This window comes from Vipera ursinii (genome assembly GCF_947247035.1).
Source record: "Vipera ursinii genome assembly, chromosome: 4".
NCBI lineage: Eukaryota > Metazoa > Chordata > Lepidosauria > Squamata > Viperidae > Vipera > Vipera ursinii.
The window spans coordinates 64,545,790-64,567,373 of record NC_139514.1 but is presented as its reverse complement, the minus strand read 5'-3'; the positions used below and the strand labels follow the sequence as shown (position 1 = coordinate 64,567,373).

The 21,584-nt window shown below is 45.1% G+C and overlaps 1 protein-coding gene across 1 annotated transcript in view; it reads left to right on the top strand.

Annotated features, from left to right (window-relative positions):
• The window catches only part of POLA1 (DNA polymerase alpha 1, catalytic subunit), a 267,117-nt gene that overhangs the window by 34,037 nt on the left and 211,496 nt on the right, over window positions 1-21,584 (top strand). The window contains exons 18-24 of the mRNA XM_083361916.1: window positions 1,023-1,112; window positions 5,101-5,217; window positions 9,022-9,197; window positions 14,088-14,217; window positions 14,561-14,674; window positions 15,076-15,175; window positions 16,421-16,545. Coding sequence (XP_083218042.1) covers window positions 1,023-1,112; window positions 5,101-5,217; window positions 9,022-9,197; window positions 14,088-14,217; window positions 14,561-14,674; window positions 15,076-15,175; window positions 16,421-16,545 — 852 coding nt within the window. The remainder of the gene's footprint in view (window positions 1-1,022; window positions 1,113-5,100; window positions 5,218-9,021; window positions 9,198-14,087; window positions 14,218-14,560; window positions 14,675-15,075; window positions 15,176-16,420; window positions 16,546-21,584) is intronic.

The following is a 21,584-nucleotide window of genomic DNA, read 5'->3' as shown; positions in this document are numbered from 1 at the left end:
GAGGCCAGAATTCGTATCAGAGTCTGGTACAAAATGCAATAGACCAGGGCTTTTCAACCTTTTCACCCATTGTACCACTTTTAGGATATGGCAGCATCCGAGTACCACCAGTCGCCTAGCTCCAGCCATCTCTTGCTTAGGCTTGTGCGGTGCTGCCACCGGTTCAGCTCATTCCCCTCCCCCACTACCACTTTTCTAGGATGGCCGCGTACCACCTGCCAGCTGCCAATGTACTGCAGGTGGTACCCGTACCACTGGTTGAAAAGCCCTGCAATAGAGAAGCTGTTGATGGGTAAAGAGTACTAGAATTGTATACTTCCTATACTGAAAGATCTGCGCTAGCTACCAGCTGCTTGCTGGGCACAATTTAGATTATCTTTACTGACCTTCAATGCAGGAAACAGCTTATGCCCAATCTATGGGACTTCCTATCTTATTATTTATTTATTTGTTTATTTTTAATATCCCTCTTTCATTTGGGCACTTAGTGGTATACACAGCATTTGGTCCTTTGTTTCTCCCCACAACAATCCTATGAGGTAGGCTGTATTGACCAAGAAGGTCTGGATAAAAATAACCCTGTGAGCTTTTATAAGTAAAATTAGGCTAGAATCACCTGATTTTTGTTCCCCACTCTCCCAGTATTTAGCATGTTGTTAAAAGTGCATCTTGCCACTTTTGTTCATTTTAATTGTTTATTTCTTTTTTATTTGATGTTTGACATTTATCTGTATTTTGGCTATGCCATTGTTTTTCCTGCATTTTGTATTATAGCTATTGTAAGCAGCCTTGATTATCAAGCAACCAGAAACAAAATTATACATTTAATAAATAAATAAATGGGTAGTTAGGACTTTGCATAATTAAGTATTCTGTTGTAATCTAGTATGGATTTCTGAATTTAGTTATCTATGTTTTAGTGATACTAGTTCCAGAAGATAAGTGTGGGATTACAATAAATAGATTTTTAAAAATCATTTTAATTTCTGGGGTAGTAATGAGTTTTTGTTAATTTTGTTTAGAATGGCAAAATAGAAATTGCCACAACAGAAAGGACGCTACTGGGTTTTCTTCTGGCAAAGATTCATAAAATTGATCCAGATGTTATTGTGGTAAGTAAACTCTGTCTGTAATGATCTTTTCCCTATTTTTGATGGCTGGATTTCTCAAAATATTGAGAAATATTTTGGCGAAAATATTCTAGCTAGTGAATGAAAGGAGGTTGCTCCTTAGAGAAGGAACAATCGCCAGCACTGTCTTCCCATCGCATTAGAAATATGGGGATTTGGACTATGTCTGTTACCCTGCTAATCACAGACATAGTACCTGTGAATGAATATATAGATGAGATGGCTGCTTTTTAAAAGATCCAGTTTCTATCAAGCAAGCAAGCAGGCAAGAAGCCCCACTCTTTCTCTTGCAGATTCCCTGCTCCCTTTTAACCGCCTTGTTCAGGGAAGAAGCGACTAAGCATTTCAAGCATTTGGATTGGGATAATCAAACTGCTGTTTTCCAGCTTTCGTGAAATGTTCAGGGGGGAAAAAGACTTTCTCGTTCACTATTTGATCAGTTTTTATTCGGTTGTTTTGCCTTGATCTCAATTACTCTATTTTTATTCTTAATGCAAGGGGAGAAGCAAAGGAAAGAGTGTGTTAAAAAAGCATATATATAGCCTGTTGTATGCTTTCCGGTGTGTATTTACAATGCAATAAGAGGAGACAGAAATCATATGTATTTGCACACATGTTTTTCCATTAACTGAAAAATACAGATTCCTTTCAACATAAATGTTGAAAGGACATTTTGTGAAAGGGTTAGGACTCTTCCCCCATTTGCAAAATAATTCTCCAAAAATACAACAGAAAGGGACAAATTTGATATATGTGTGTAAATGTGTGTGTGTGAAAGCTGACCAAAGAAAGAGTTTGAAAATGCACTAGAACCAGGGACTGTATATATCCCTATGGAAGAACCAGTTAGGTATCATGTTTCCCTGAAAATAAGACTCGGTCTTATTTTTATTTTTGTTTCCAAAGAGGGACCAGGTCTTATTTTTGAGGGGTGTCTTTTCTACTCCGCGGTGGCGGCACCTGCAGCCCCACCCATCTGGCCCACTTCTTCTGTGGCCGAAGGAGCAGTTTCATTCTGCATTTCGGATTCAATCCGTAGCTCGGTTCTCGGCTGCAGAGGCCTTCCGGAAAGGCCTCTGACGACGAAATGCAGGTCGGGGGACAACACAAAAGAAGTGGGCCTGCAAGGAAGGGCAGGTGTCGATTCATAGGAGGCCTGTTAAGTGGGTGCAGGGCGCGTGGGGCAGCTCCACCCCCACCCTTGCTCTAGCTTGATTTTTAGGCGTGTGCCTCACCCCCAAACTAGGGCTTATTTTGGGGGTATGGCGTATATTAGGCCCACCCTCAAAAATCAAGCTAGGGCTTATTTTTGGGGTAGTTCTTACTTTTGGGGAAACATGGTAGTAGTTTGTAATGTTGTCAGGTCTTCCATTTTAAGAGTGCCACCATCTTCTTTCCCCTTGACTCTGAATGGAACTATAGAAAAAATTCCAAAACTAAATGCATCCCTCTCTTGTTATGTTAGTAAAATTCCACCATTACTTTTATTGCTGAATATAAAGTGGTTTTGGTAAGAAAGAATTGATTTTAGAGAGAATGATATGCCTATGCTATGTAGACCCTAGTTCTGTTCTTTTTGAAGCAAGCCTTCAAAAAGGTTCCAGGAGGCACTTGGATCTGTGCCTGCCATCTTCGCTCACAGCCCGGTCGATGCCTTAGTGGAAGCCTGGGAAAGGGCGGCCACGGAGGCACTCGACCACGTTGTTCCCATGCGGCCCCTGACCCGGCGCAGATCCCGGCGGGCACCATGGTTCTCCGTGGAGCTCCGGGAGATGAAGCGTCAGAGATGGAGCCTAGAGAGCTGTTGGAGGTCCAGCCGGTTCTGAGTCTGATCGATTGCGGTTAAGAACCTTCACGAGGTCTTATCTCGCAGCGATGGAGGCAGTGAAGTCTAATTACTTCGCTGCCCTCATCGCGTCCGCAGATAATTGCCCGGCCGCCCTGTTCGGGGTGACTCGCTCCCTCCTGAATCAGGAGGTGAGGGAGGAGCCCCTGCAGGGTCGTGCTGAGGAGTTTAGTCAATATCTGGCGGATAAAATCGCTCAGATTCAGGCCGGCTTGGACTCCGACTGGGCAGAGTCTGACGATGGGGAATCGAGCGGTCTTGGGAACATTACTTGGGAAGAATTTGATCCTGTGACTCCGGAAGAAGTGGACAAGATCATGGGGAGGCTGAGTTCCACCATGTGTTTATTGGACCCGTGCCTCTTCTGGCTGGTTTATGCAGCTTGGGAGGGGACACAAGGCTGGCTCCAGGCGGTAATAACTGCTTCTTTGAGAGAGGGTAGCTTCCCTGCCGCCTTGAAGGAGGCAGTGGTGAGGCCCCTCCTCAAGAAGCCTGCCCTGGACCCGGCCATTTTGAACAACTATCATCCGGTCTCCAACCTTCGCTTTTTAGTGAAGGTTGTTGAGAGTGTGGTGGCACATCAGCTTCCTCTGTTCTTGGAGGAAGCGGATTATCTGGACCCCTACCAATCGGGCTTTAGGCCTGGGTACAGCACGGAGACGGCATTGGTCGCACTGGTGAATGATCTCTGGCGGGCTTGGGACAGGGGTTGCTCCTCTGTCCTAGTCCTATTAGACCTCTCAGCGGCTTTTGATACCATCAACCATGGTATCCTACTGCGGCGCCTCAGGGGGTTGGGAGTGGGTGGCACTGTTTTACAGTGGTTCTCCTCCTACCTCCTGGGTCGTTCGCAGTCGGTGTTGGCAGGGGGGCAGAGGTCGGCCTCGAGGCCTCTCATTTGTGGAGTCCCTCAGGGGTCAGTCCTCTCTCCCCTTCTGTTCAACATCTGTATGAAGCCGCTGGGTGAGATCATTCGTGGTTTTGGGGTGGGGTATCATCAGTACGCTGATGATACCCAGCTTTTTATTTCCACCCCAGATCAACCTGGTGATGCCCTCGACGTGGTGTCCCGTTGCCTGGAGGCGGTGAGGGTCTGGAACAGGCTTCGTCTAAATCCTGACAAGACCGAGTGGCTGTGCATACCGGCATCTCGGGTTGCCCACTCTATTCCATCTTTGTCTATAGGGGGTGAGGTGTTACCCCCCCGTAGATAGGGCTCGCAACCTGGGTGTCCTTGACTCACAGCTCAGTTTAGAACATCATATAGGAGCTGTGACCAGGGGGGCTTTTGCCCAGGTTCGCCTGGTGCGCCAGTTGCGGCCCTATTTGGACCGAGATGCCCTACGCACAGTCACTCATGCGCTCGTGACCTCTTGGATAGACTACTGCAACGCTCTCTACATGGGGCTGCCCTTGAATACCACTCGGAGGCTCCAGCTGGTGCAGAATGCGGCCGCGCGAGTTGTGATGGAGGTCTCCCAATACTCCCATGTAACACCTCTGCTCCACGAGCTGCATTGGCTTCCAGTTGTCTTCAAGGTGCTGGTGATGACCTATAAAGCCCTAAATGGCATGGGCCCGGATTATTTACGGGAGTACCTTTTGCCGGTGTTAACTTCCCATCGTCCTGTGCACTCCCACAGGGAGGGCCTCCTCAGGGTGCCGTCAGTCAGGGAATTTCGACAGGCGGCCCCCAGGGGGAGAGCATTCTCTGTGGGCGCGCCTGCCCTCTGGAATCAGCTCCCTGTTGAGCTCCGGATGGCTCCCGACCTTTGCTCTTTTCGCCACGACCTGAAGACTTGGCTATTTGAACTTGCCGGCCTGGACTGAGGGACTGGGATTTTAGATTTTAAATTTTAAATTTTAGAACGTGTTTTATTGTTTAGGGCTACTTGGTTTAATTTGTTTTAATTTTTGTATATTATGTGTTGTATATAGTGTTTTAATTGCCCTGTACACCGCCCCGAGTCCTTCGGGAGAGGGGCGGTATATAAATCCAAATAATAAAAATAATAATAATAAAATAAAATACTATAGACACTTATCATCTGTATAGTTTTGTACTGAATATATTGAGCAAATTATTCTGGGCATTCATTCATTTATTCATTCTTTCTTTTTCAGGGTCATAATATTTATGGTTTTGATCTGGAGCTTCTCCTCCAGAGAATTAACTTTTGCAAAGTTCCTCATTGGTCCAAGATAGGTCGACTAAGGAGATCAAACATGCCAAAACTTGGGGTAAAACGCTACTTACATCTAAACTGCTTTACATGATTAAAAATGAGTTATTTTAACTGCTGCATTACATTGTCATTACTAAATAAAGTCAAAGAGGGTGATGTCATGTGATCATGCCACTTAGCAACAGCAGTGCTGGCAGTCTTGATTGCCTTGTTAACCATGGATATCATGTAACTACAACATAAAACAGCTGGCTTCACCATTGACTTTGCTTGTGGGAAATTGACAGGATATGTTGGAAATTGCAATCACGTGAGTTTAGCTCATTACAATGTCTTAATCGTGAGCTGGGTGCCAACTCGGATGACAATCACATGACCCGATCATGGGGATGCTGTGATAGCCAGAACTCTGTTGGCCAATAGTAACTATCACTTGTTCCATTTTCATCGTAAGTTTGAATGGTTCCTGAGTTGAATGTGCACCACCTGTATATCTAATGTAATGCAAGCAGATGTATCACTAATGCTACTTTGCTTTATTTCTCCTTGGAAGTTTTGTTTATATTCCAAATTTGTGTCAGAGTTTCCCTAAATCTTTTGAAGTGGGATTGGGGAATGTGATAGAGGGAAGAATCATCCAGCCACTAGTGCTTGTTCCATTAAAAAAACATTCTATATAATTCATAATTTGCTATACATATAGTCCTGCAGCTGCAACAGTAATAGAACCTGACATTATAGTTGATAGTTGAGAGGGCCGTTAAGTGAACGTCATTGATGTATTTTTATTGTGTTCATTTTTCATCGTTCATTTTGTAGGTTCCAATTATTGTACTTTTGTTCTATTTACACTCCTTTCATTTGTTTTCTTTTTATTATTGTAAGTCACCTAGACTAGTCCCACAGTGAGATAGCTGGCAAATAAATTTAACAAATAAATTGAATAAACCACTTAACTTAATGATCTCCTATTCCTGCTCTCCCCAATGCATTCCTTAAATAAACACACAGGCCATTAAGTGGAGCATGAGTTGCCTCAAGGGTTGGGGAGACTCTAACCTCCCAAAGCCAACTCCCACCCCTTGAGATATCTCATGCTCCTCTTCCCACCCCTTGGAGGTCCCCATAGCCACTTGGGTCTCTTTCCCAATCTCATTACAATCATACACTTAGCTTTTCGAAGATCTGCAGAGCTTAGGAGGTCAGTGTAGGGAAGGAAGGACAGGCCACTCCATTGCTGTACCATATGGCACAATCCCTCAAGCAGCCACAGTTTTCTGAGTGAAAAATAACACTGGTGAAGCTTTCGGTTTTTCTTTCATCCACCAATGCTAGATGCTAGCCCAGGGGTCAGCAACCTGAAACAGTGAAAGAGCCACTCGGAACCGGTTCCCTCACAAAAGGAAAAACTGGGAGCCGCAAAAAAATGTGTGCACATGTGTGTACATGGCATGCATGTGCAGAACAGGGTTTGACTGAAGAGTGGAGCCAAGGTGAGATATGCACCTACGCTGCATATTTGAATTGATTGCTTGAACTTTTTTAGTCCCACTTTTTTTTTGGGCTGCACATGGCAGAGGACTGGGAGCCGCAGGAGACGGCTGAAAGAGCTGCATGCGGCTCCGGAGCCGCGGGTTGCAGACCTGTGTGCTAGCCCAAGTTCCCCCAGCATTAGTTAGATGCTAGCCCTAGATCAGTGATGGCAAACCTTTTAGAGACCGAATGCCCAAACTGCAACCCAAAACCCACTTATGTATCGTCGGGTGCCAGGTGGGCGTGGCCCTTTGGGTGGGTGTGGCCAAAGGTGGGCGTGGCCTCTTGGGTTGGCATGGCTGCAGTGGTAAAGGCAGACCGGGTGGGACTAAAGTTCAATCAATGAATTCAAACTTTGTGAGGACTTTTTTTTTTTTCCCGTGAGAAGTTGAAATTGATTGATTGATTGAACCTTTTTTGTTTTGTACACGGCGGCAGAGGCCTAAAGCGAAAAGGTGGCCATAGGTTCGTCACCATGGCCCTAGATGCTAGCCTAAGCTCCCCCAGTATTACCTATGCTAGCTTTATGCTAGCACCGCTACTTGTAGGGGAGCTAAGGCTAGCCCTAGAGAGAAGGAGTCCTCCCTGGTTTCCTTTCATTGCTAGAGGCTAGCCTTCACTTCCCCAGCATTAATAACAACAACAACAACAGCAATGTTGGAAGGCACCTTGGAGGTCATCAAGTCCAACCCCCTGGGAGTGAATGAAACCTAGGAGGATTTCTTCTCCTTGCTAGAGTTAGCCTTAGCTTCCTAGTTTTAACAGTGAAAGGAAAACCAGGAGGATTCTTTTTGCTAGGGCTAGACTTAGCTCCCCAACTTTGATTGCGCTGGCATGAAACTAGTATAGCTAACGCTGAGGAAGCTAAGCCTAGCTCTAGTGAGGAGAAGAAATCCTTCTTATTAATGCTGGGATAGCTAAGACTAGCTTGCAGTGATGAAAGTAAAACCAAAAGCTTCAGCAGTGTTATTTTTCACTTGGAAAAGAACGGCCACTTGTGGGATTGTGCCATGTGGCCCAGCAACGGAGTGTCTTCCTTCCCTACCCCAACCTCCTCAGTTCTGGAGATCTTCAAAAGTTGAGAGATTGATGATGGGAGAAGTGGGGGGTAGGAGCAGCATGTGAACCCGGTAGGGTTGCAGAGCAGACCCAGTGCCTCTGGGGACCCGGTGGGGCAGGATGGGGGGAAATAAGTGGTGGGCATGGTTGGTTGTAAAGAGTGAACAATTGCAGGGCTGCTGCAATGGACATAAATTCAGGACTGGGTCGTAAGGACTTTAAAGGTGTCTGTCGTAACTTCAAATGGTCGCTAAGTGACCTGTCGTAAATCAAGGACTACTTGTATCCAGAATAATTACTTAAAGATTTCTGTGAATAGATTTGGCAGATATAGTACCCATACACACACTTACACAAACATACATATATATATATTTGTAGTGAAATAATTGTCATGCTGTCTGCTTTTTCTGTATCATTTATGAAACTTAAGGTATCAGAGGGCAACATTTTTTTGACTGCAGCAGTAGTTCTTGGTCTGAAGAAATGAAAACTGTATACAGGTAGTCTTTGCCTTCCAACAGTTCATTGAGTGACTGTTCAAAGTGAAAAAAGTGACTTATGACCCTTTTTCACACTTATGACCCTTGCAGCATCCCCATGGTTATGACCCCATGACACTTGGCAACTGGTTTATATTTATGATGGTTGCAGTGTCCCGGGATCATGTGATCACCTTTTGCAACCTTCTGACAAGCAAAGTCAAAAGGGAAGCCAGATTCACTTAACAACTGTGTTACTAACAACAATTGCAGTGATTCACTTTGCAACAGAAATTTTGGGCTCAATTGTCGTAGGTCGAGGACTATCTGTATGTGGCTGTGTCTCACCTTCAAAGTAGTAATAGGAGTAGCAATTTTTCCTAATGTTCAGTAAGAAAAATTGTATGGTTTCATCTGTGATGCACTTATTGCCTGCAAAGGGTCATTACAATATTTGAGTTTTGAATGATTCAGTGCTTATTGGTATGCTCAAATTCTTCTTGGAACATAGGGTATATTTAAGATTACTCACAGTAAATATATTTTATTTCATGAAAAATAATGATAGAAACGCTTCCTGTTGGACTATGGAACCAAAAACATAAATTATAGTTGTTTGTTAACCATACATTTTTCTCTTCAGTGTTGTGACAGATGACAATTCAGATAATTTATTGACCTAGAGAGTCATTTGTAATTTATGTAAACTATGGCAACTGGCTCAGAACACAAATCTTTTTGTAACAAGCTCTTTATATATGTATATTTTTTCCTTCTTTGTCAAGGGTCGTAGTGGATTTGCTGAGAAGAATGCAACTTGTGGTCGAATGGTTTGTGATGTAGAAATTTCAGCAAAAGAGTTGATTCATTGTAAAAGTTACCACTTGTCTGAACTTGTCAGTCAGATTTTAAAAACAGAAAGAGTAACAATTCCAGCTGAAGAAATCCGAAATATGTACAGGTATGAGTCTGGATCAGATCTGGGCATTTTACAGCCCAAAGGCCACATCTGGCCCTTTGGTTGTCTCTGTACAAATCCCAGGGTGGCGGTACCTTTCCTCTACAACAATCCCAGTTTCTCATGTGGCCCCTTGGGAAAATTAATTACTCACCCCTGGTATGGATATTCATCATAAAATCACTCAGCTGTAAGCAGTGGATAAAACAATGATTGGTTCAAAAGGCAAAGCCACAAGCATTAGCAGTCATGAGGAACCTTCTAAGAGATGTTCTGACCTCTGTAGCAGTTTCCCTGTGGTATTTGAATGTCTTAGAGCAGGGGTGTCAAACTGCCGGCCCGCGGGCCGGATGCGTCATGGTGAAACTGCACCCATCCCATTGCCTGCAGTGGAAAAAAAGTCACAATATGTCGTGACACCTCATGTGACGTTGTGAGATTGACACCTCTGGTGTCAAAGGAAAAGAGAGAAACTGACTGGAGGTAGTGACTTTTGATTGCCCATTAATGTCATTGGAGACAGGTTTAAAGCTGTATCAGTCTGAGGACAGTCCTGAGGGGAGTGGTTACTGGAGGAGAATGGTAAATTACTCAGAATTGGGATATCTTCCTGGAAAATAACTCTCTATAAAGGTAAAGGTAAAGGTTCCCCCGCACATGCGTGCTAGTCGTTTCTAACTCTAGGGGCCAGTGCTCATCTCCATTTCAAAGCCGAAGAGCCAGCGCTTGTCCGAGGATCCGTGGTCATGTGGCCGGCATGACTAGACGCCAAAGGCGCATGGAACGCTGTTACCTTCCCACCGTAGTGGTCCCTATTTTTCTACTTGCATTTTTTACGTGCTTTCAAACTGCTAGGTTGGCAGAAGCTGGGACGAGTAACAGGCGCTCACTCTGTTACGCGGCACTTGGGATTCGACCCGCCAAACTGCCGACCTTCTGATCGACGAGCACAGTGTCCTAACCCACTGAGCCACCGCCTCCCTAACTCTATACACTTCCATAAAACTTGACAATAGCTTCCATTGGCTCAAAAGAGCCTTTTTAAAATTCTTGCTTGGCAGTACAGTAGGAATATCTCTACTAGCACTAATAAAGGTCTTATATAAAAGTAAGAAGAAGATCCCTTATGAACTTTTTGCTGAAAAAAATGCACTTGCAATTTATGGGTTTGATTATTAGGAAGGATAGATTGTGGAAAGAAGAAAACTTTGATGTAACCTTAGAGAAAGAGTATAAAATATAAGTATTATATTGAAACCCCTTCATGGATTACTGCCTTGTCGTGGCGAAGGGGCTTGCGTAATTCAATGAAGCTATGAGCTATGCCGTGCAGGGCCACCCAAGACGGAAAGGTCATAGCAGAGAGTTCTGACAAAACGTGATCCACTGGAGAAGGAAATGGCAACCCACTCCAGTATCTTTGCCATGAAAACCCTATGGACAGTACCAAAAGGCAAAACGATATGACGCTGGAAGATGAGCCCCTCAGGTCGGAAGGCGTCCAATATGCTACTGGGGAAGAGCAGAGGGCTAGTACTAGTAGCACCAGAAAGAATGAAGCGACTGGGCCAAAGCCGAAAGGACGCTCAGCTGTGGATATGTCTGGTGGTGAAAGGAAAGTCCGATGCTGTAAAGATTCTTTCTCCATAGGAACCTGGAATGTAAGATCCATGAATCAAGGAAAGCTGGACGTGGTCAAACAAGAGATGACAAGACTAAACATCGACATCTTAGGTATCAGCGAACTAAAATGGACAGGAATGGATGAATTTAATTCAGATGACCATCAGGTATACTACTGCGGGCAAGAATCCCTCAGAAGAAATGGAGTAGCCTTCATAGTCAATAAAAAAGTAGGAAAAGCAATACTGGGATACAACCCTCAAAATGACAGAATGATCTCAGTTCGAATCCAAGGCAAACCATTCAATATCACAGTAGTCCAAGTCTATGCCCCAACCACCAGTGCTGAAGAGGATGAAATTGACCGGTTCTATGAAGCCCTACAGCACCTTATAGAACTAACACCCAAAAATGATGTCCTTATCATCATGGGAGATTGGAATGCTAAAGTAGGAAGCCAAAAGATAACTGGAATAACAGGCAAGTTTGGCCTTGGAGTACAAAATGAAGCAGGGCACAGGCTGATAGAATTTTGTCAAGAGAATATGATGGTCATAGCAAACACTCTTTTCCAACAACCCAAGAGACGGCTTTACACATGGACATCACCAGACGGTCAACACAGAAATCAGATTGACTATATGCTCTGCAGCCAAAGATGGAGAAGCTCTATACAGTCAGTAAAAACAAGACCAGGAGCTGACTGTGGCTCAGACCATGAGCTTCTTGTTGCAAAGTTTAGGCTTAAATTAAAGAAAGTAGGGAAAAGTGCTAGGCCAGTCAGGTATGAATTAAATCATATCCCTGTTCAATATAGAGTAGAGGTGACAAATAGATTCAAGGAATTAGATCTGATAGAGTGCCTGAAGAATTATGGACAGAGGTTCGCAACATTGTACAACAGGTAGCAACCAAAACCATCCCAAAGAAAAAGAAATGCAAGAAAGCAAAATGGCTGTCTGAGGAAGCTTTGCAAATAGCTGAGGAAAGGAGGGAAGCGAAAGGCAAGGGAGAAAAAGAAAGATATGCCCAATTAAATTCCAAAGAATAGCTAGAAGAGATAAGAATGCCTTCTTAAATGAACAATGCAAAGAAATAGAAAAAAACAATAGAATAGGGAGGACCAGAGATCTTTTCAAGAAAATTGGAGAGATGAAGAGAACGTTTAATGCAAAAATGGGCATGATAAAGGACCAAAATGGCAGGGACCTAACAGAGGCAGAAGAGATTAAGAAGAGGTGGCAAAATTACACAGAAGAACTATACAAGAATGAGCTTAATGTCCCTGATAATCACAATGAGGTGGTCACTGACCTCGAGCCAGACATCCTAGAATGTGAAGTGAAGTGGGCCTTAGAAAAGCTGAGCAACAACAAAGCTAGTGGAGGTGACAGTATTCCAGCTGAGCTATTCAAAATCTTAAAAGACGATGCAGTAAAAGTGCTACACTCAATTTGCCAGCAAATTTGGAAAACTCAACAGTGGCCACAGGATTGGAAAAGATCAGTTTACATTCCAATTCCAAAGAAAGGCAGTGCCAAAGAATGTTCAAACTATCGCACCATTGCACTCATTTCTCATGCTAGTAAAGTTATGCTTAAAATTCTACAAGCTAGACTCCAGCAGTATGTGGATCGAGAACTACCAGAAGTACAGGCAGGATTTCGAAGAGGCAGAGGAACTAGAGATCAAATTGCTAACATACGCTGGATCATGGAGAAAGCTAGAGAGTTCCAGAAAAACATCTACTTCTGCTTCATTGACTATGCTAAAGCCTTTGATTGTGTGGATCATAACAAACTCTGGCAAGTCCTTAAAGAGATGGGCATACCAGACCATCTTATTTGTCTCTTGAGAAATCTATATGCGGGCCAAGAAGCAACAGTGAGAACTGGACACGGAAGCACTGATTGGTTCAAAATTGGGAAAGGAGTCCGGCAAGGCTGTATACTGTCGCCTTGCCTATTTAACTTATATGCAGAGCACATCATGAGAAAGGCAGGGCTAGGTGAATCAAAAGTTGGAATTAAGATTGCCGGAAGAAACATCAACAACCTAAGATATGCAGATGATACCACTCTAATGGCAGAAAGTGAAGAGGAACTAAAGAGCCTCTTGTTGCGAGTGAAGAAGGAGAGTGCAAAAGTTGGGTTGAAACTAAACATTAAGAAAACCAAGATCATGGCATCTGGCCCTCTCAATTCCTGGCAAATAGATGGGGAAGAAATGGAGGTAGTGACAGATTTTATTTTCCTGGGCTCCAAGATCACTGCAGATGGGGACTGTAGTCAAGAAATTAAAAGACGCTTGCTCCTGGGGAGGAAAGCCATGGCAAATCTAGACAGCACACTAAAAAGCAGAGATATCACCCTGTCAACAAAAGTGCGTATAGTCAAGGCCATGGTCTTCCCAGTTGCAATGTATGGCAGTGAAAGCTGGACCATAAGAAAGGCTGAGTGCCAAAGAATTGAAGCCTTTGAACTATGGTGCTGGAGAAGACTCCTGCGAGTCCCTTGGACTGCAAGGCGATCAAACCGGTCAGTCCTAGAGGAGATCAACCCTGACTGCTCTTTAGAAGGTCAGATCCTGAAGCTAAAACTCAAATACTTTGGCCACCTAATGAGAAGGAATGACTCACTGGAGAAGAGCCTAATGCTGGGAAAGATTGAGGGCAATAGAAGAAGGGGACGACAGAGAATGAGGTGGCTGGATGGAGTCACTGAAGCAGTAGGCATGAGCTTAAATGGACTCCAGAAGATGGTAGAGGACAAAAAGGCCTGGAGGAACATTGTCCATAGGGTCGCGATGGGTCGGACACGACTTCGCAACTAACAACAACAACAAATTATATTGAAAATCACTTTATGTTTTGCTTTTTTCTTGTTTTCTATCCTTTTATGTTTTTCAGTTTTCTATTTCTTTGTTTCTCTTAACATTAACTTAAAATTTGTATTTTGTTGTAAAACATAAAAAAGTAAGCAGAAGATGTTTGTCTTGATTATGTTCAAGTTTATGTTGGGGAGATAGTAATACTTTTGTGCAGATAATTTTACAGACAGTTTCTAAATAATGTTTTCCTTGTTTAGGGGTCCTCTTAGTTATCCTAAATTAAGAGAAGTAACTATTCCTTCAGGTGGTTGAAAGTGATATTTTTTTTTAAAAAATTGGGCTTTCATTAGATTTAGGCTTATGTATATTCACAAAAATATGTGGGAATTTATTAAAATTGCCTCTCTCTCTCTCTCTCCCTCCCCCACCCCTTTATTGTAGCGATTCTCATCATTTACTTCATATGCTAGAAGAAACATGGAAAGATTCTAAGTACATTTTACAAATTATGTGTGAACTTAATGTTCTTCCGCTAGCCTTACAAATTACAAATATTGCTGGCAATGTTATGGTAAGCCTTTTGCTTTTTAATTATTCAGTCATCTCAATTATAATTCAGTTGGATGTACAATCTCATTTATGAAAGGTAGTTTATTTTTAGTACGATAGATACAAATAGAATAGTTTGGGCATTACAGTACATTTCTGACACTAAAGGAAATTTTTAATGTAGGATGATGGACTGAGCCAGATTAAGCTAATATGTTGTTACTTTCTTTGTTTTACTGAAAAGAATAGAAACAAAATGGCAAGTTAGACATTTGAAATACAGATGAAATAATACCATTTTTGACATTTTAACCTGTGTTTTAGGTTATCCTGTGTGGCTCTTTTTCTGTTTTAATTTTTTTCAGTCCAGGACACTGATGGGTGGACGAGCTGAGCGCAATGAATACTTGCTTCTCCATGCATTTTATGAAAAAGATTATATTGTGCCTGATAAACAGCTGTTTAAAAAGCAGAAGCATGTAAGTATTTTTTCTCAGATGGTGTTCATTTGCTGAAAGCTAATCAGAAGTTCTTGATAATTTAGTCAATTAATAAGAATTAGTTCAGACTCAGTCTTGAACATTGATACTCGCTTGTTTGAGCTCATCATATTTTGGCCACCATTACAGATTACTGTATTATCTTTCCGGAACCATTTAATCAATGACTTTGGTGTGGAACTGTAGGAAGCCAGGGTTTCTAGAATTTTTAAAATAGTCTGAATATGTTAATGTGGAAAAACATGGTTGATCCAATTAATCCATTCCATTTTATCATATAGACCTTTATTAGCCAAATAATCTCCTTTTTAAAATATTTCCTTGAATGTATTTAGCTAGAATTAGAGTTTACATTTTGTCCTGTTCTTATGTCTCATAAGTTGGAAGAAGATGAAGATTTGGAAAATGATCAGAATAAATCAAAAATAGGACGAAAAAAGGCAGCATATTCAGGAGGTTTAGTTTTGGAACCAAAAGTTGGTAAGTTTGACCATTACATCATGCATAGTGTTACATTACACATATGTTATATTTATTTAATAATATATATTAGGATGTTTACAGTGGTTGCTTATAACTTTCAATGTATTAGTGTTTATGTATGCACAGTTCCCCTAAAACAGATTTTTCATTCTTATATTTCAATTTTGGTGCCATTCTGAAGAATCCAAAAGCTGTATCTTTTGAGATGAAATTACAGCAGACATGTCAAACCCGCGATATCACATGACATCGTGCAACGTATTGGGACAGTTTTGCCATTGCCGGGAATGGGGTGGGTGCGGCTTCCGGTCCATGGGCCGGCAGTTTGACACCCCTGAATTACAGTCTTTGAAATAGTGAAATACAGATAGTGAATTGGCACTTTTATTTTATTTTATTTATTTTATTTGAATTCCATTTGTATCCCGCCCTTCTCCGAAGACTCAGGGCGGCTTACAAGCTTAGCAGTAGCCTTCATTCTATGTATATGCCTGCTTATTAGGGCTTTCACACACACCCCAAGCGGCATTATTACAAAGTCAGCTTAATTGCCCCCAACAATCTGGGTCCTCATTTTACCTACCTTGGAAGGATGGAAGGCTGAGTCAACCTTGAGCCTGGTGGGATGCGAACCTGCACTAATTGCAGGCAGCTGGTGTTACTTAAGGAGGCATTAGCCCACTGCTCCACCAAGGCTCTATTTTATTGCTACATATGTAGAGGTTGGTATGCAACCACTGAAAATTGATTATTTTAACTGTTGCTTTAAATATAGGTGTATAGGTAAAGTCCGCTTTACCTACTTTTTTTTTTAACTAAAGCAGGTGTATCCAATTTGGTCCAGGGGCGGCATGCGGCCCTGGATAACTAGTAGTATGGCACCACACAATTGTAAACTTAACATTATTATGTGATTATATATTTTATATGTGGCCAAAGACCACATATATCAGGGGTGTCAAATTGCCGGCCCATGGGCCGGATGCGTCATGCTGAAACTGCGCCCACCCTATTGCTAGCAATGGAAAAAAAGGTCGCTATACGTCGTGACACATCATGTGACGTTGCGAGTTTGACACCCCTGATATATATGAAGAATTCCTCTTCACTCAATGTGGCTCAGGCAAGCCAAAAGAATGAACACCCATGCTTTGAAGAATCTTAATAAAATTATCAGAAATTTTATTATTGGACATTTCTGTAGAGTTACATATTATAATAGAAATTTGTCTCTTGTTTTAGGTTTTTATGACAAGTTCATTTTGCTTCTTGACTTCAATAGTTTATACCCTTCAATTATCCAAGAGTTTAACATCTGTTTTACAACAGTTCACAGAATGTCTTTCAGTGTGCACAAAAAGACAGAGGTGTGTGCTTAATATATTTTAATTGCTGATGGTAAAATAAGTGATATGAGATCAAGAATGAGATCAAGAATGCATTGATCTCCCATTTATTATTGTGTATGGTACTAATAATTATTAAAGTCTCCTTTTTCTCATTTTAATATTCATCTTTATATTCTACATTTATATTTTGGGTGTAAAAATATTGTTTCCATATTTTGATGATTGATGAGTTTATGATTGATATTCCTGTATTTTTACTTGTATTTCTCTAATTTTCTTTCAATTTCCCTACATTGCTCACTTTCCTTTAGCCTGTTTCAGTTTTTCTTCAGTAACATTAAGTTTTCTCTGATAACTTTATTTTTTAACATTTTTATCACAAATTCTGCAGATTCCTTAGAAACAATTGCTTTTATTTCATTCATTACTTCCTTGCATTTTTCTTCTCCCTCCTATTTTTCTTTCACTTTCTTGGTTTTTTGAAGGTATGGTAAAGTGATAATTTTCCTTACGTGTAATCCTACATTCATTATGGCTTTTTCAATGTTAACATTAGTTATTTTCTGTGAATAAACATCTAAATCACTTAGTCACAAAGAGCTAACCTTAATCCATATCACCAATTCAGCTGTAAAAATAATCTGAAAATTTTAAGAACATATTTATAGAAAAATATTTGATCATTAGCAACAGAATTTATTTAGGTAAGGTTATTTTATTAACGGTGGATTAATTTGCACAAAATAGTCTTGTGCTAAAATGTCCTGAACAACAAATATTACAAGCTTGAAATAGCTGTTCTGAATACTCTGAGCACTGGCACCAAAGCATGTATTTTGGAGTTTTTTCCAAGGCTGTGGACAAAATGCAGCTTTTTCTTCTATTTCTTTTTATGTGTTCTGACCTTGCTCAGTTGACTTTTAAAAAAAAATATCCTATAAGGTATGAAAAGCTGAATAGTAATGTGACAATAAAAAGTTCAAGTTCCATTGCTGCTACTGTTAGTAGAAGGGAAGAGGGTAGGTGGGGTGAACAAGGAGAAAAAAAGAGGAAAAAGTTTTGTAAGGAGAAAACAATTGCATCTCTTTGACAAGGTACCAAATCTACAAGAGATGTAGCAATTTGTGAGTTATTATTCCAGATTTTATAATTAACAAACAACTGATCTGAGAAAGATTGAAGAATGCTTAAAAAATACAAAACAATTAAAAGAATTTCTTAATCTACAATTGTAGATGAGAAAAACTGTCAATTAAAACCTGAAGTTTAATTAAGTGCCAGGATCTTAGGGTACTTCTGCAATATATTATAGGACAGACATGTCAAACACAAGGCCCGGGGGCCAGATCCGGCCGGCGAAGTGGTTTCATGTGGCCCGCGAAGCCATCCTGGAAACAGTGAGGGAACGGCCCCCACTGCCTTGGCCCTGGCCCAGAGACCCTCCTTCTGCCAGAGACCCTCAGATCTGTCCCACTCCTGCCCAGGCCCCCATAGGCACCCTTGATGCGAACAATGTAGAGCTGGCCACGCCCACCCAGTAGGCCATACACACTAGCCACGCCCACCCAGTAGGCCACGCCCACCCTGGCCTTACCCACCCGGCCCCCTGAGGGCAATTGCAATGTTGATGCGGCCCTCAATGAAATTGAGTTTGACACCCCTGTCATAGGACATTTGAAGGAATTTTGGCTAAACCTTTAAATCAGGTAATGAATGAAATTCAGAAGCATGAAGAACTCCCCACAGAAATTGATTTATGTTGATTTAGAAAGATTTGACTCCTCCAAATAATCAAAATAGGTATTTCTTTGGCAAACTAGATTGTAAGATCTTTACTGCAAAACACTCAAGGAGAATAAGTGGCTTTTTAATAAAACTGATATATCTTGACCAGATCAGATTTACCGTATATACTTGAGTATAAGCCGAATTTTTCAGCCCACTTTTTGGGCTGAAAAATTCCACTTCGGCTTATACTCCAGTCAACAAAAAAAACTTACCGAGGACTTGTGCGCGGCCGAGGCTTTGGTGCTTCCGGGATCGCCCGCACCTCTCCCAAGCCACCGCCGTCCGAGACCTGCCGAAGTTTGGGGAGGTTTGGGGAGGTGCGCGCGCACCTCCCCAAACTCCGCGCCTTGCCTGCCTGCTTCTTTCCGCAGCGGAAAGAAGCAGGCAGGCAGGGCGCGGAGGAACGGAGACTTGCCGACGTTTGGGGAGGTTTGGGCGCCTCCCCAAACCTCGGCAGGTCTCCGTTCCTCCGCGCAGACCTGCCGACGTTTGGGAAGGTTTGGGCGCCTCCCCAAACCTCCCCAAACCTCGGCAGGTCTCCGTTCCTCCTGCCGACCTTTGGGGAGGTTTGGGCGCCTCCCCAAACCTCGGCAGGTCTCCGTTCCTCCGCGCAGACCTGCCGACGTTTGGGAAGGTTTGGGCGCCTCCCCAAACCTCCCCAAACCTCGGCAGGTCTCCGTTCCTGTTTGGGGAGGTTTGGGCGCCTCCCCAAACCTCCCCAAACCTCGGCAGGTCTCCGTTCCTCCGCGCAGACCTGCCGACCTTTGGGGAGGTTTGGGCGCCTCCCCAAACGTCCCCAAACCTCGGCAGGTCTCCGTTCCTCCGCGTAGACCTGCCGACGTTTGGGGAGGTTTGGGCGCCTCCCCAAACGTCCCCAAACCTCGGCAGGTCTCCGTTCCTCCGCGCAGACCTGCCGACCATTGGGGAGGTTTGGGCGCCTCCCCAAACGTCCCCAAACCTCGGCAGGTCTCCGTTCCTGTTTGGGGAGCTTTGGGCGCCTCCCCAAACCTCCCCAAACCTCGGCAGGTCTCCGTTCCTCCGCGCAGACCTGCCGACCTTTGGGGAGGTTTGGGCGCCTCCCCAAACGTCCCCAAACCTCGGCAGGTCTCCGTTCCTGTTTGGGGAGGTTTGGGCGCCTCCCCAAACCTCCCCAAACCTCGGCAGGTCTCCGTTCCTCCGCGCAGACCTGCCGACCTTTGGGGAGGTTTGGGCGCCTCCCCAAACGTCCCCAAACCTCGGCAGGTCTCCGTTCCTGTTTGGGGAGGTTTGGGCGCCTCCCCAAACCTCCCCAAACCTCGGCAGGTCTCCGTTCCTCCGCGCAGACCTGCCGACCTTTGGGGAGGTTTGGGCGCCTCCCCAAACGTCCCCAAACCTCGGCAGGTCTCCGTTCCTGTTTGGGGAGGTTTGGGCGCCTCCCCAAACGTCCCCAAACCTCGGCAGGTCTCCGTTCCTGTTTGGGGAGGTTTGGGCGCCTCCCCAAACGTCCCCAAACCTCGGCAGGTCTCCGTTCCTCCGCGCAGACCTGCCGACCTTTGGGGAGGTTTGGGCGCCTCCCCAAACGTCCCCAAACATCGGCAGGTCTCCGTTCCTGTTTGGGGAGCTTTGGGCGCCTCCCCAAACCTCCCCAAACCTCGGCAGGTCTCCGTTCCTCCGCGCAGACCTGCCGACCTTTGGGGAGGTTTGGGCGCCTCCCCAAACGTCCCCAAACCTCGGCAGGTCTCCGTTCCTCCGCGCAGACCTGCCGACGTTTGGGGAGGTTTGGGCGCCTCCCCAAACGTCCCCAAACCTCGGCAGGTCTCCGTTCCTCCGCGCAGACCTGCCGACCTTTGGGGAGGTTTGGGCGCCTCCCCAAACGTCCCCAAACCTCGGCAGGTCTCCGTTCCTGTTTGGGGAGCTTTGGGCGCCTCCCCAAACCTCCCCAAACCTCGGCAGGTCTCCGTTCCTCCGCGCAGACCTGCCGACCTTTGGGGAGGTTTGGGCGCCTCCCCAAACGTCCCCAAACCTCGGCAGGTCTCCGTTCCTGTTTGGGGAGGTTTGGGCGCCTCCCCAAACCTCCCCAAACCTCGGCAGGTCTCCGTTCCTCCGCGCAGACCTGCCGACCTTTGGGGAGGTTTGGGCGCCTCCCCAAACGTCCCCAAACCTCGGCAGGTCTCCGTTCCTGTTTGGGGAGGTTTGGGTGCCTCCCCAAACCTCCCCAAACCTCGGCAGGTCTCCGTTCCTCCGCGCAGACCTGCCGACCTTTGGGGAGGTTTGGGCGCCTCCCCAAACGTCCCCAAACCTCGGCAGGTCTCCGTTCCTGTTTGGGGAGGTTTGGGCGCCTCCCCAAACGTCCCCAAACCTCGGCAGGTCTCCGTTCCTGTTTGGGGAGGTTTGGGCGCCTCCCCAAACCTCCCCAAACCTCGGCAGGTCTCCGTTCCTCCGCGCAGACCTGCCGACCTTTGGGGAGGTTTGGGCGCCTCCCCAAACGTCCCCAAACATCGGCAGGTCTCCGTTCCTGTTTGGGGAGGTTTGGGCGCCTCCCCAAACGTCCCCAAACCTCGGCAGGTCTCCGTTCCTCCGCGCAGACCTGCCGACCTTTGGGGAGGTTTGGGCGCCTCCCCAAACGTCCCCAAACCTCGGCAGGTCTCCGTTCCTGTTTGGGGAGGTTTGGGCGCCTCCCCAAACCTCCCCAAACCTCGGCAGGTCTCCGTTCCTCCGCGCAGACCTGCCGACCTTTGGGGAGGTTTGGGCGCCTCCCCAAACGTCCCCAAACCTCGGCAGGTCTCCGTTCCTGTTTGGGGAGGTTTGGGCGCCTCCCCAAACGTCCCCAAACCTCGGCAGGTCTCCGTTCCTCCGCGCAGACCTGCCGACCTTTGGGGAGGTTTGGGCGCCTCCCCAAACGTCCCCAAACCTCGGCAGGTCTCCGTTCCTGTTTGGGGAGGTTTGGGCGCCTCCCCAAACCTCCCCAAACCTCGGCAGGTCTCCGTTCCTCCGCGCAGACCTGCCGACCTTTGGGGAGGTTTGGGCGCCTCCCCAAACCTCCCCAAACCTCGGCAGGTCTCCGTTCCTGTTTGGGGAGGTTTGGGCGCCTCCCCAAACCTCCCCAAACCTCGGCAGGTCTCCGTTCCTCCGCGCAGACCTGCCGAGGTTTGGGGAGGTTTGGGGAGGCGCCCAAACCTCCCCAAAGGTCGGCAGGAAGAACGGAGACCTGCCGAGGTTTGGGGAGGCGCCCAAACCTCCCCAAACAGGAACGGAGACCTGCCGAGGTTTGGGGACGTTTGGGGAGGCGC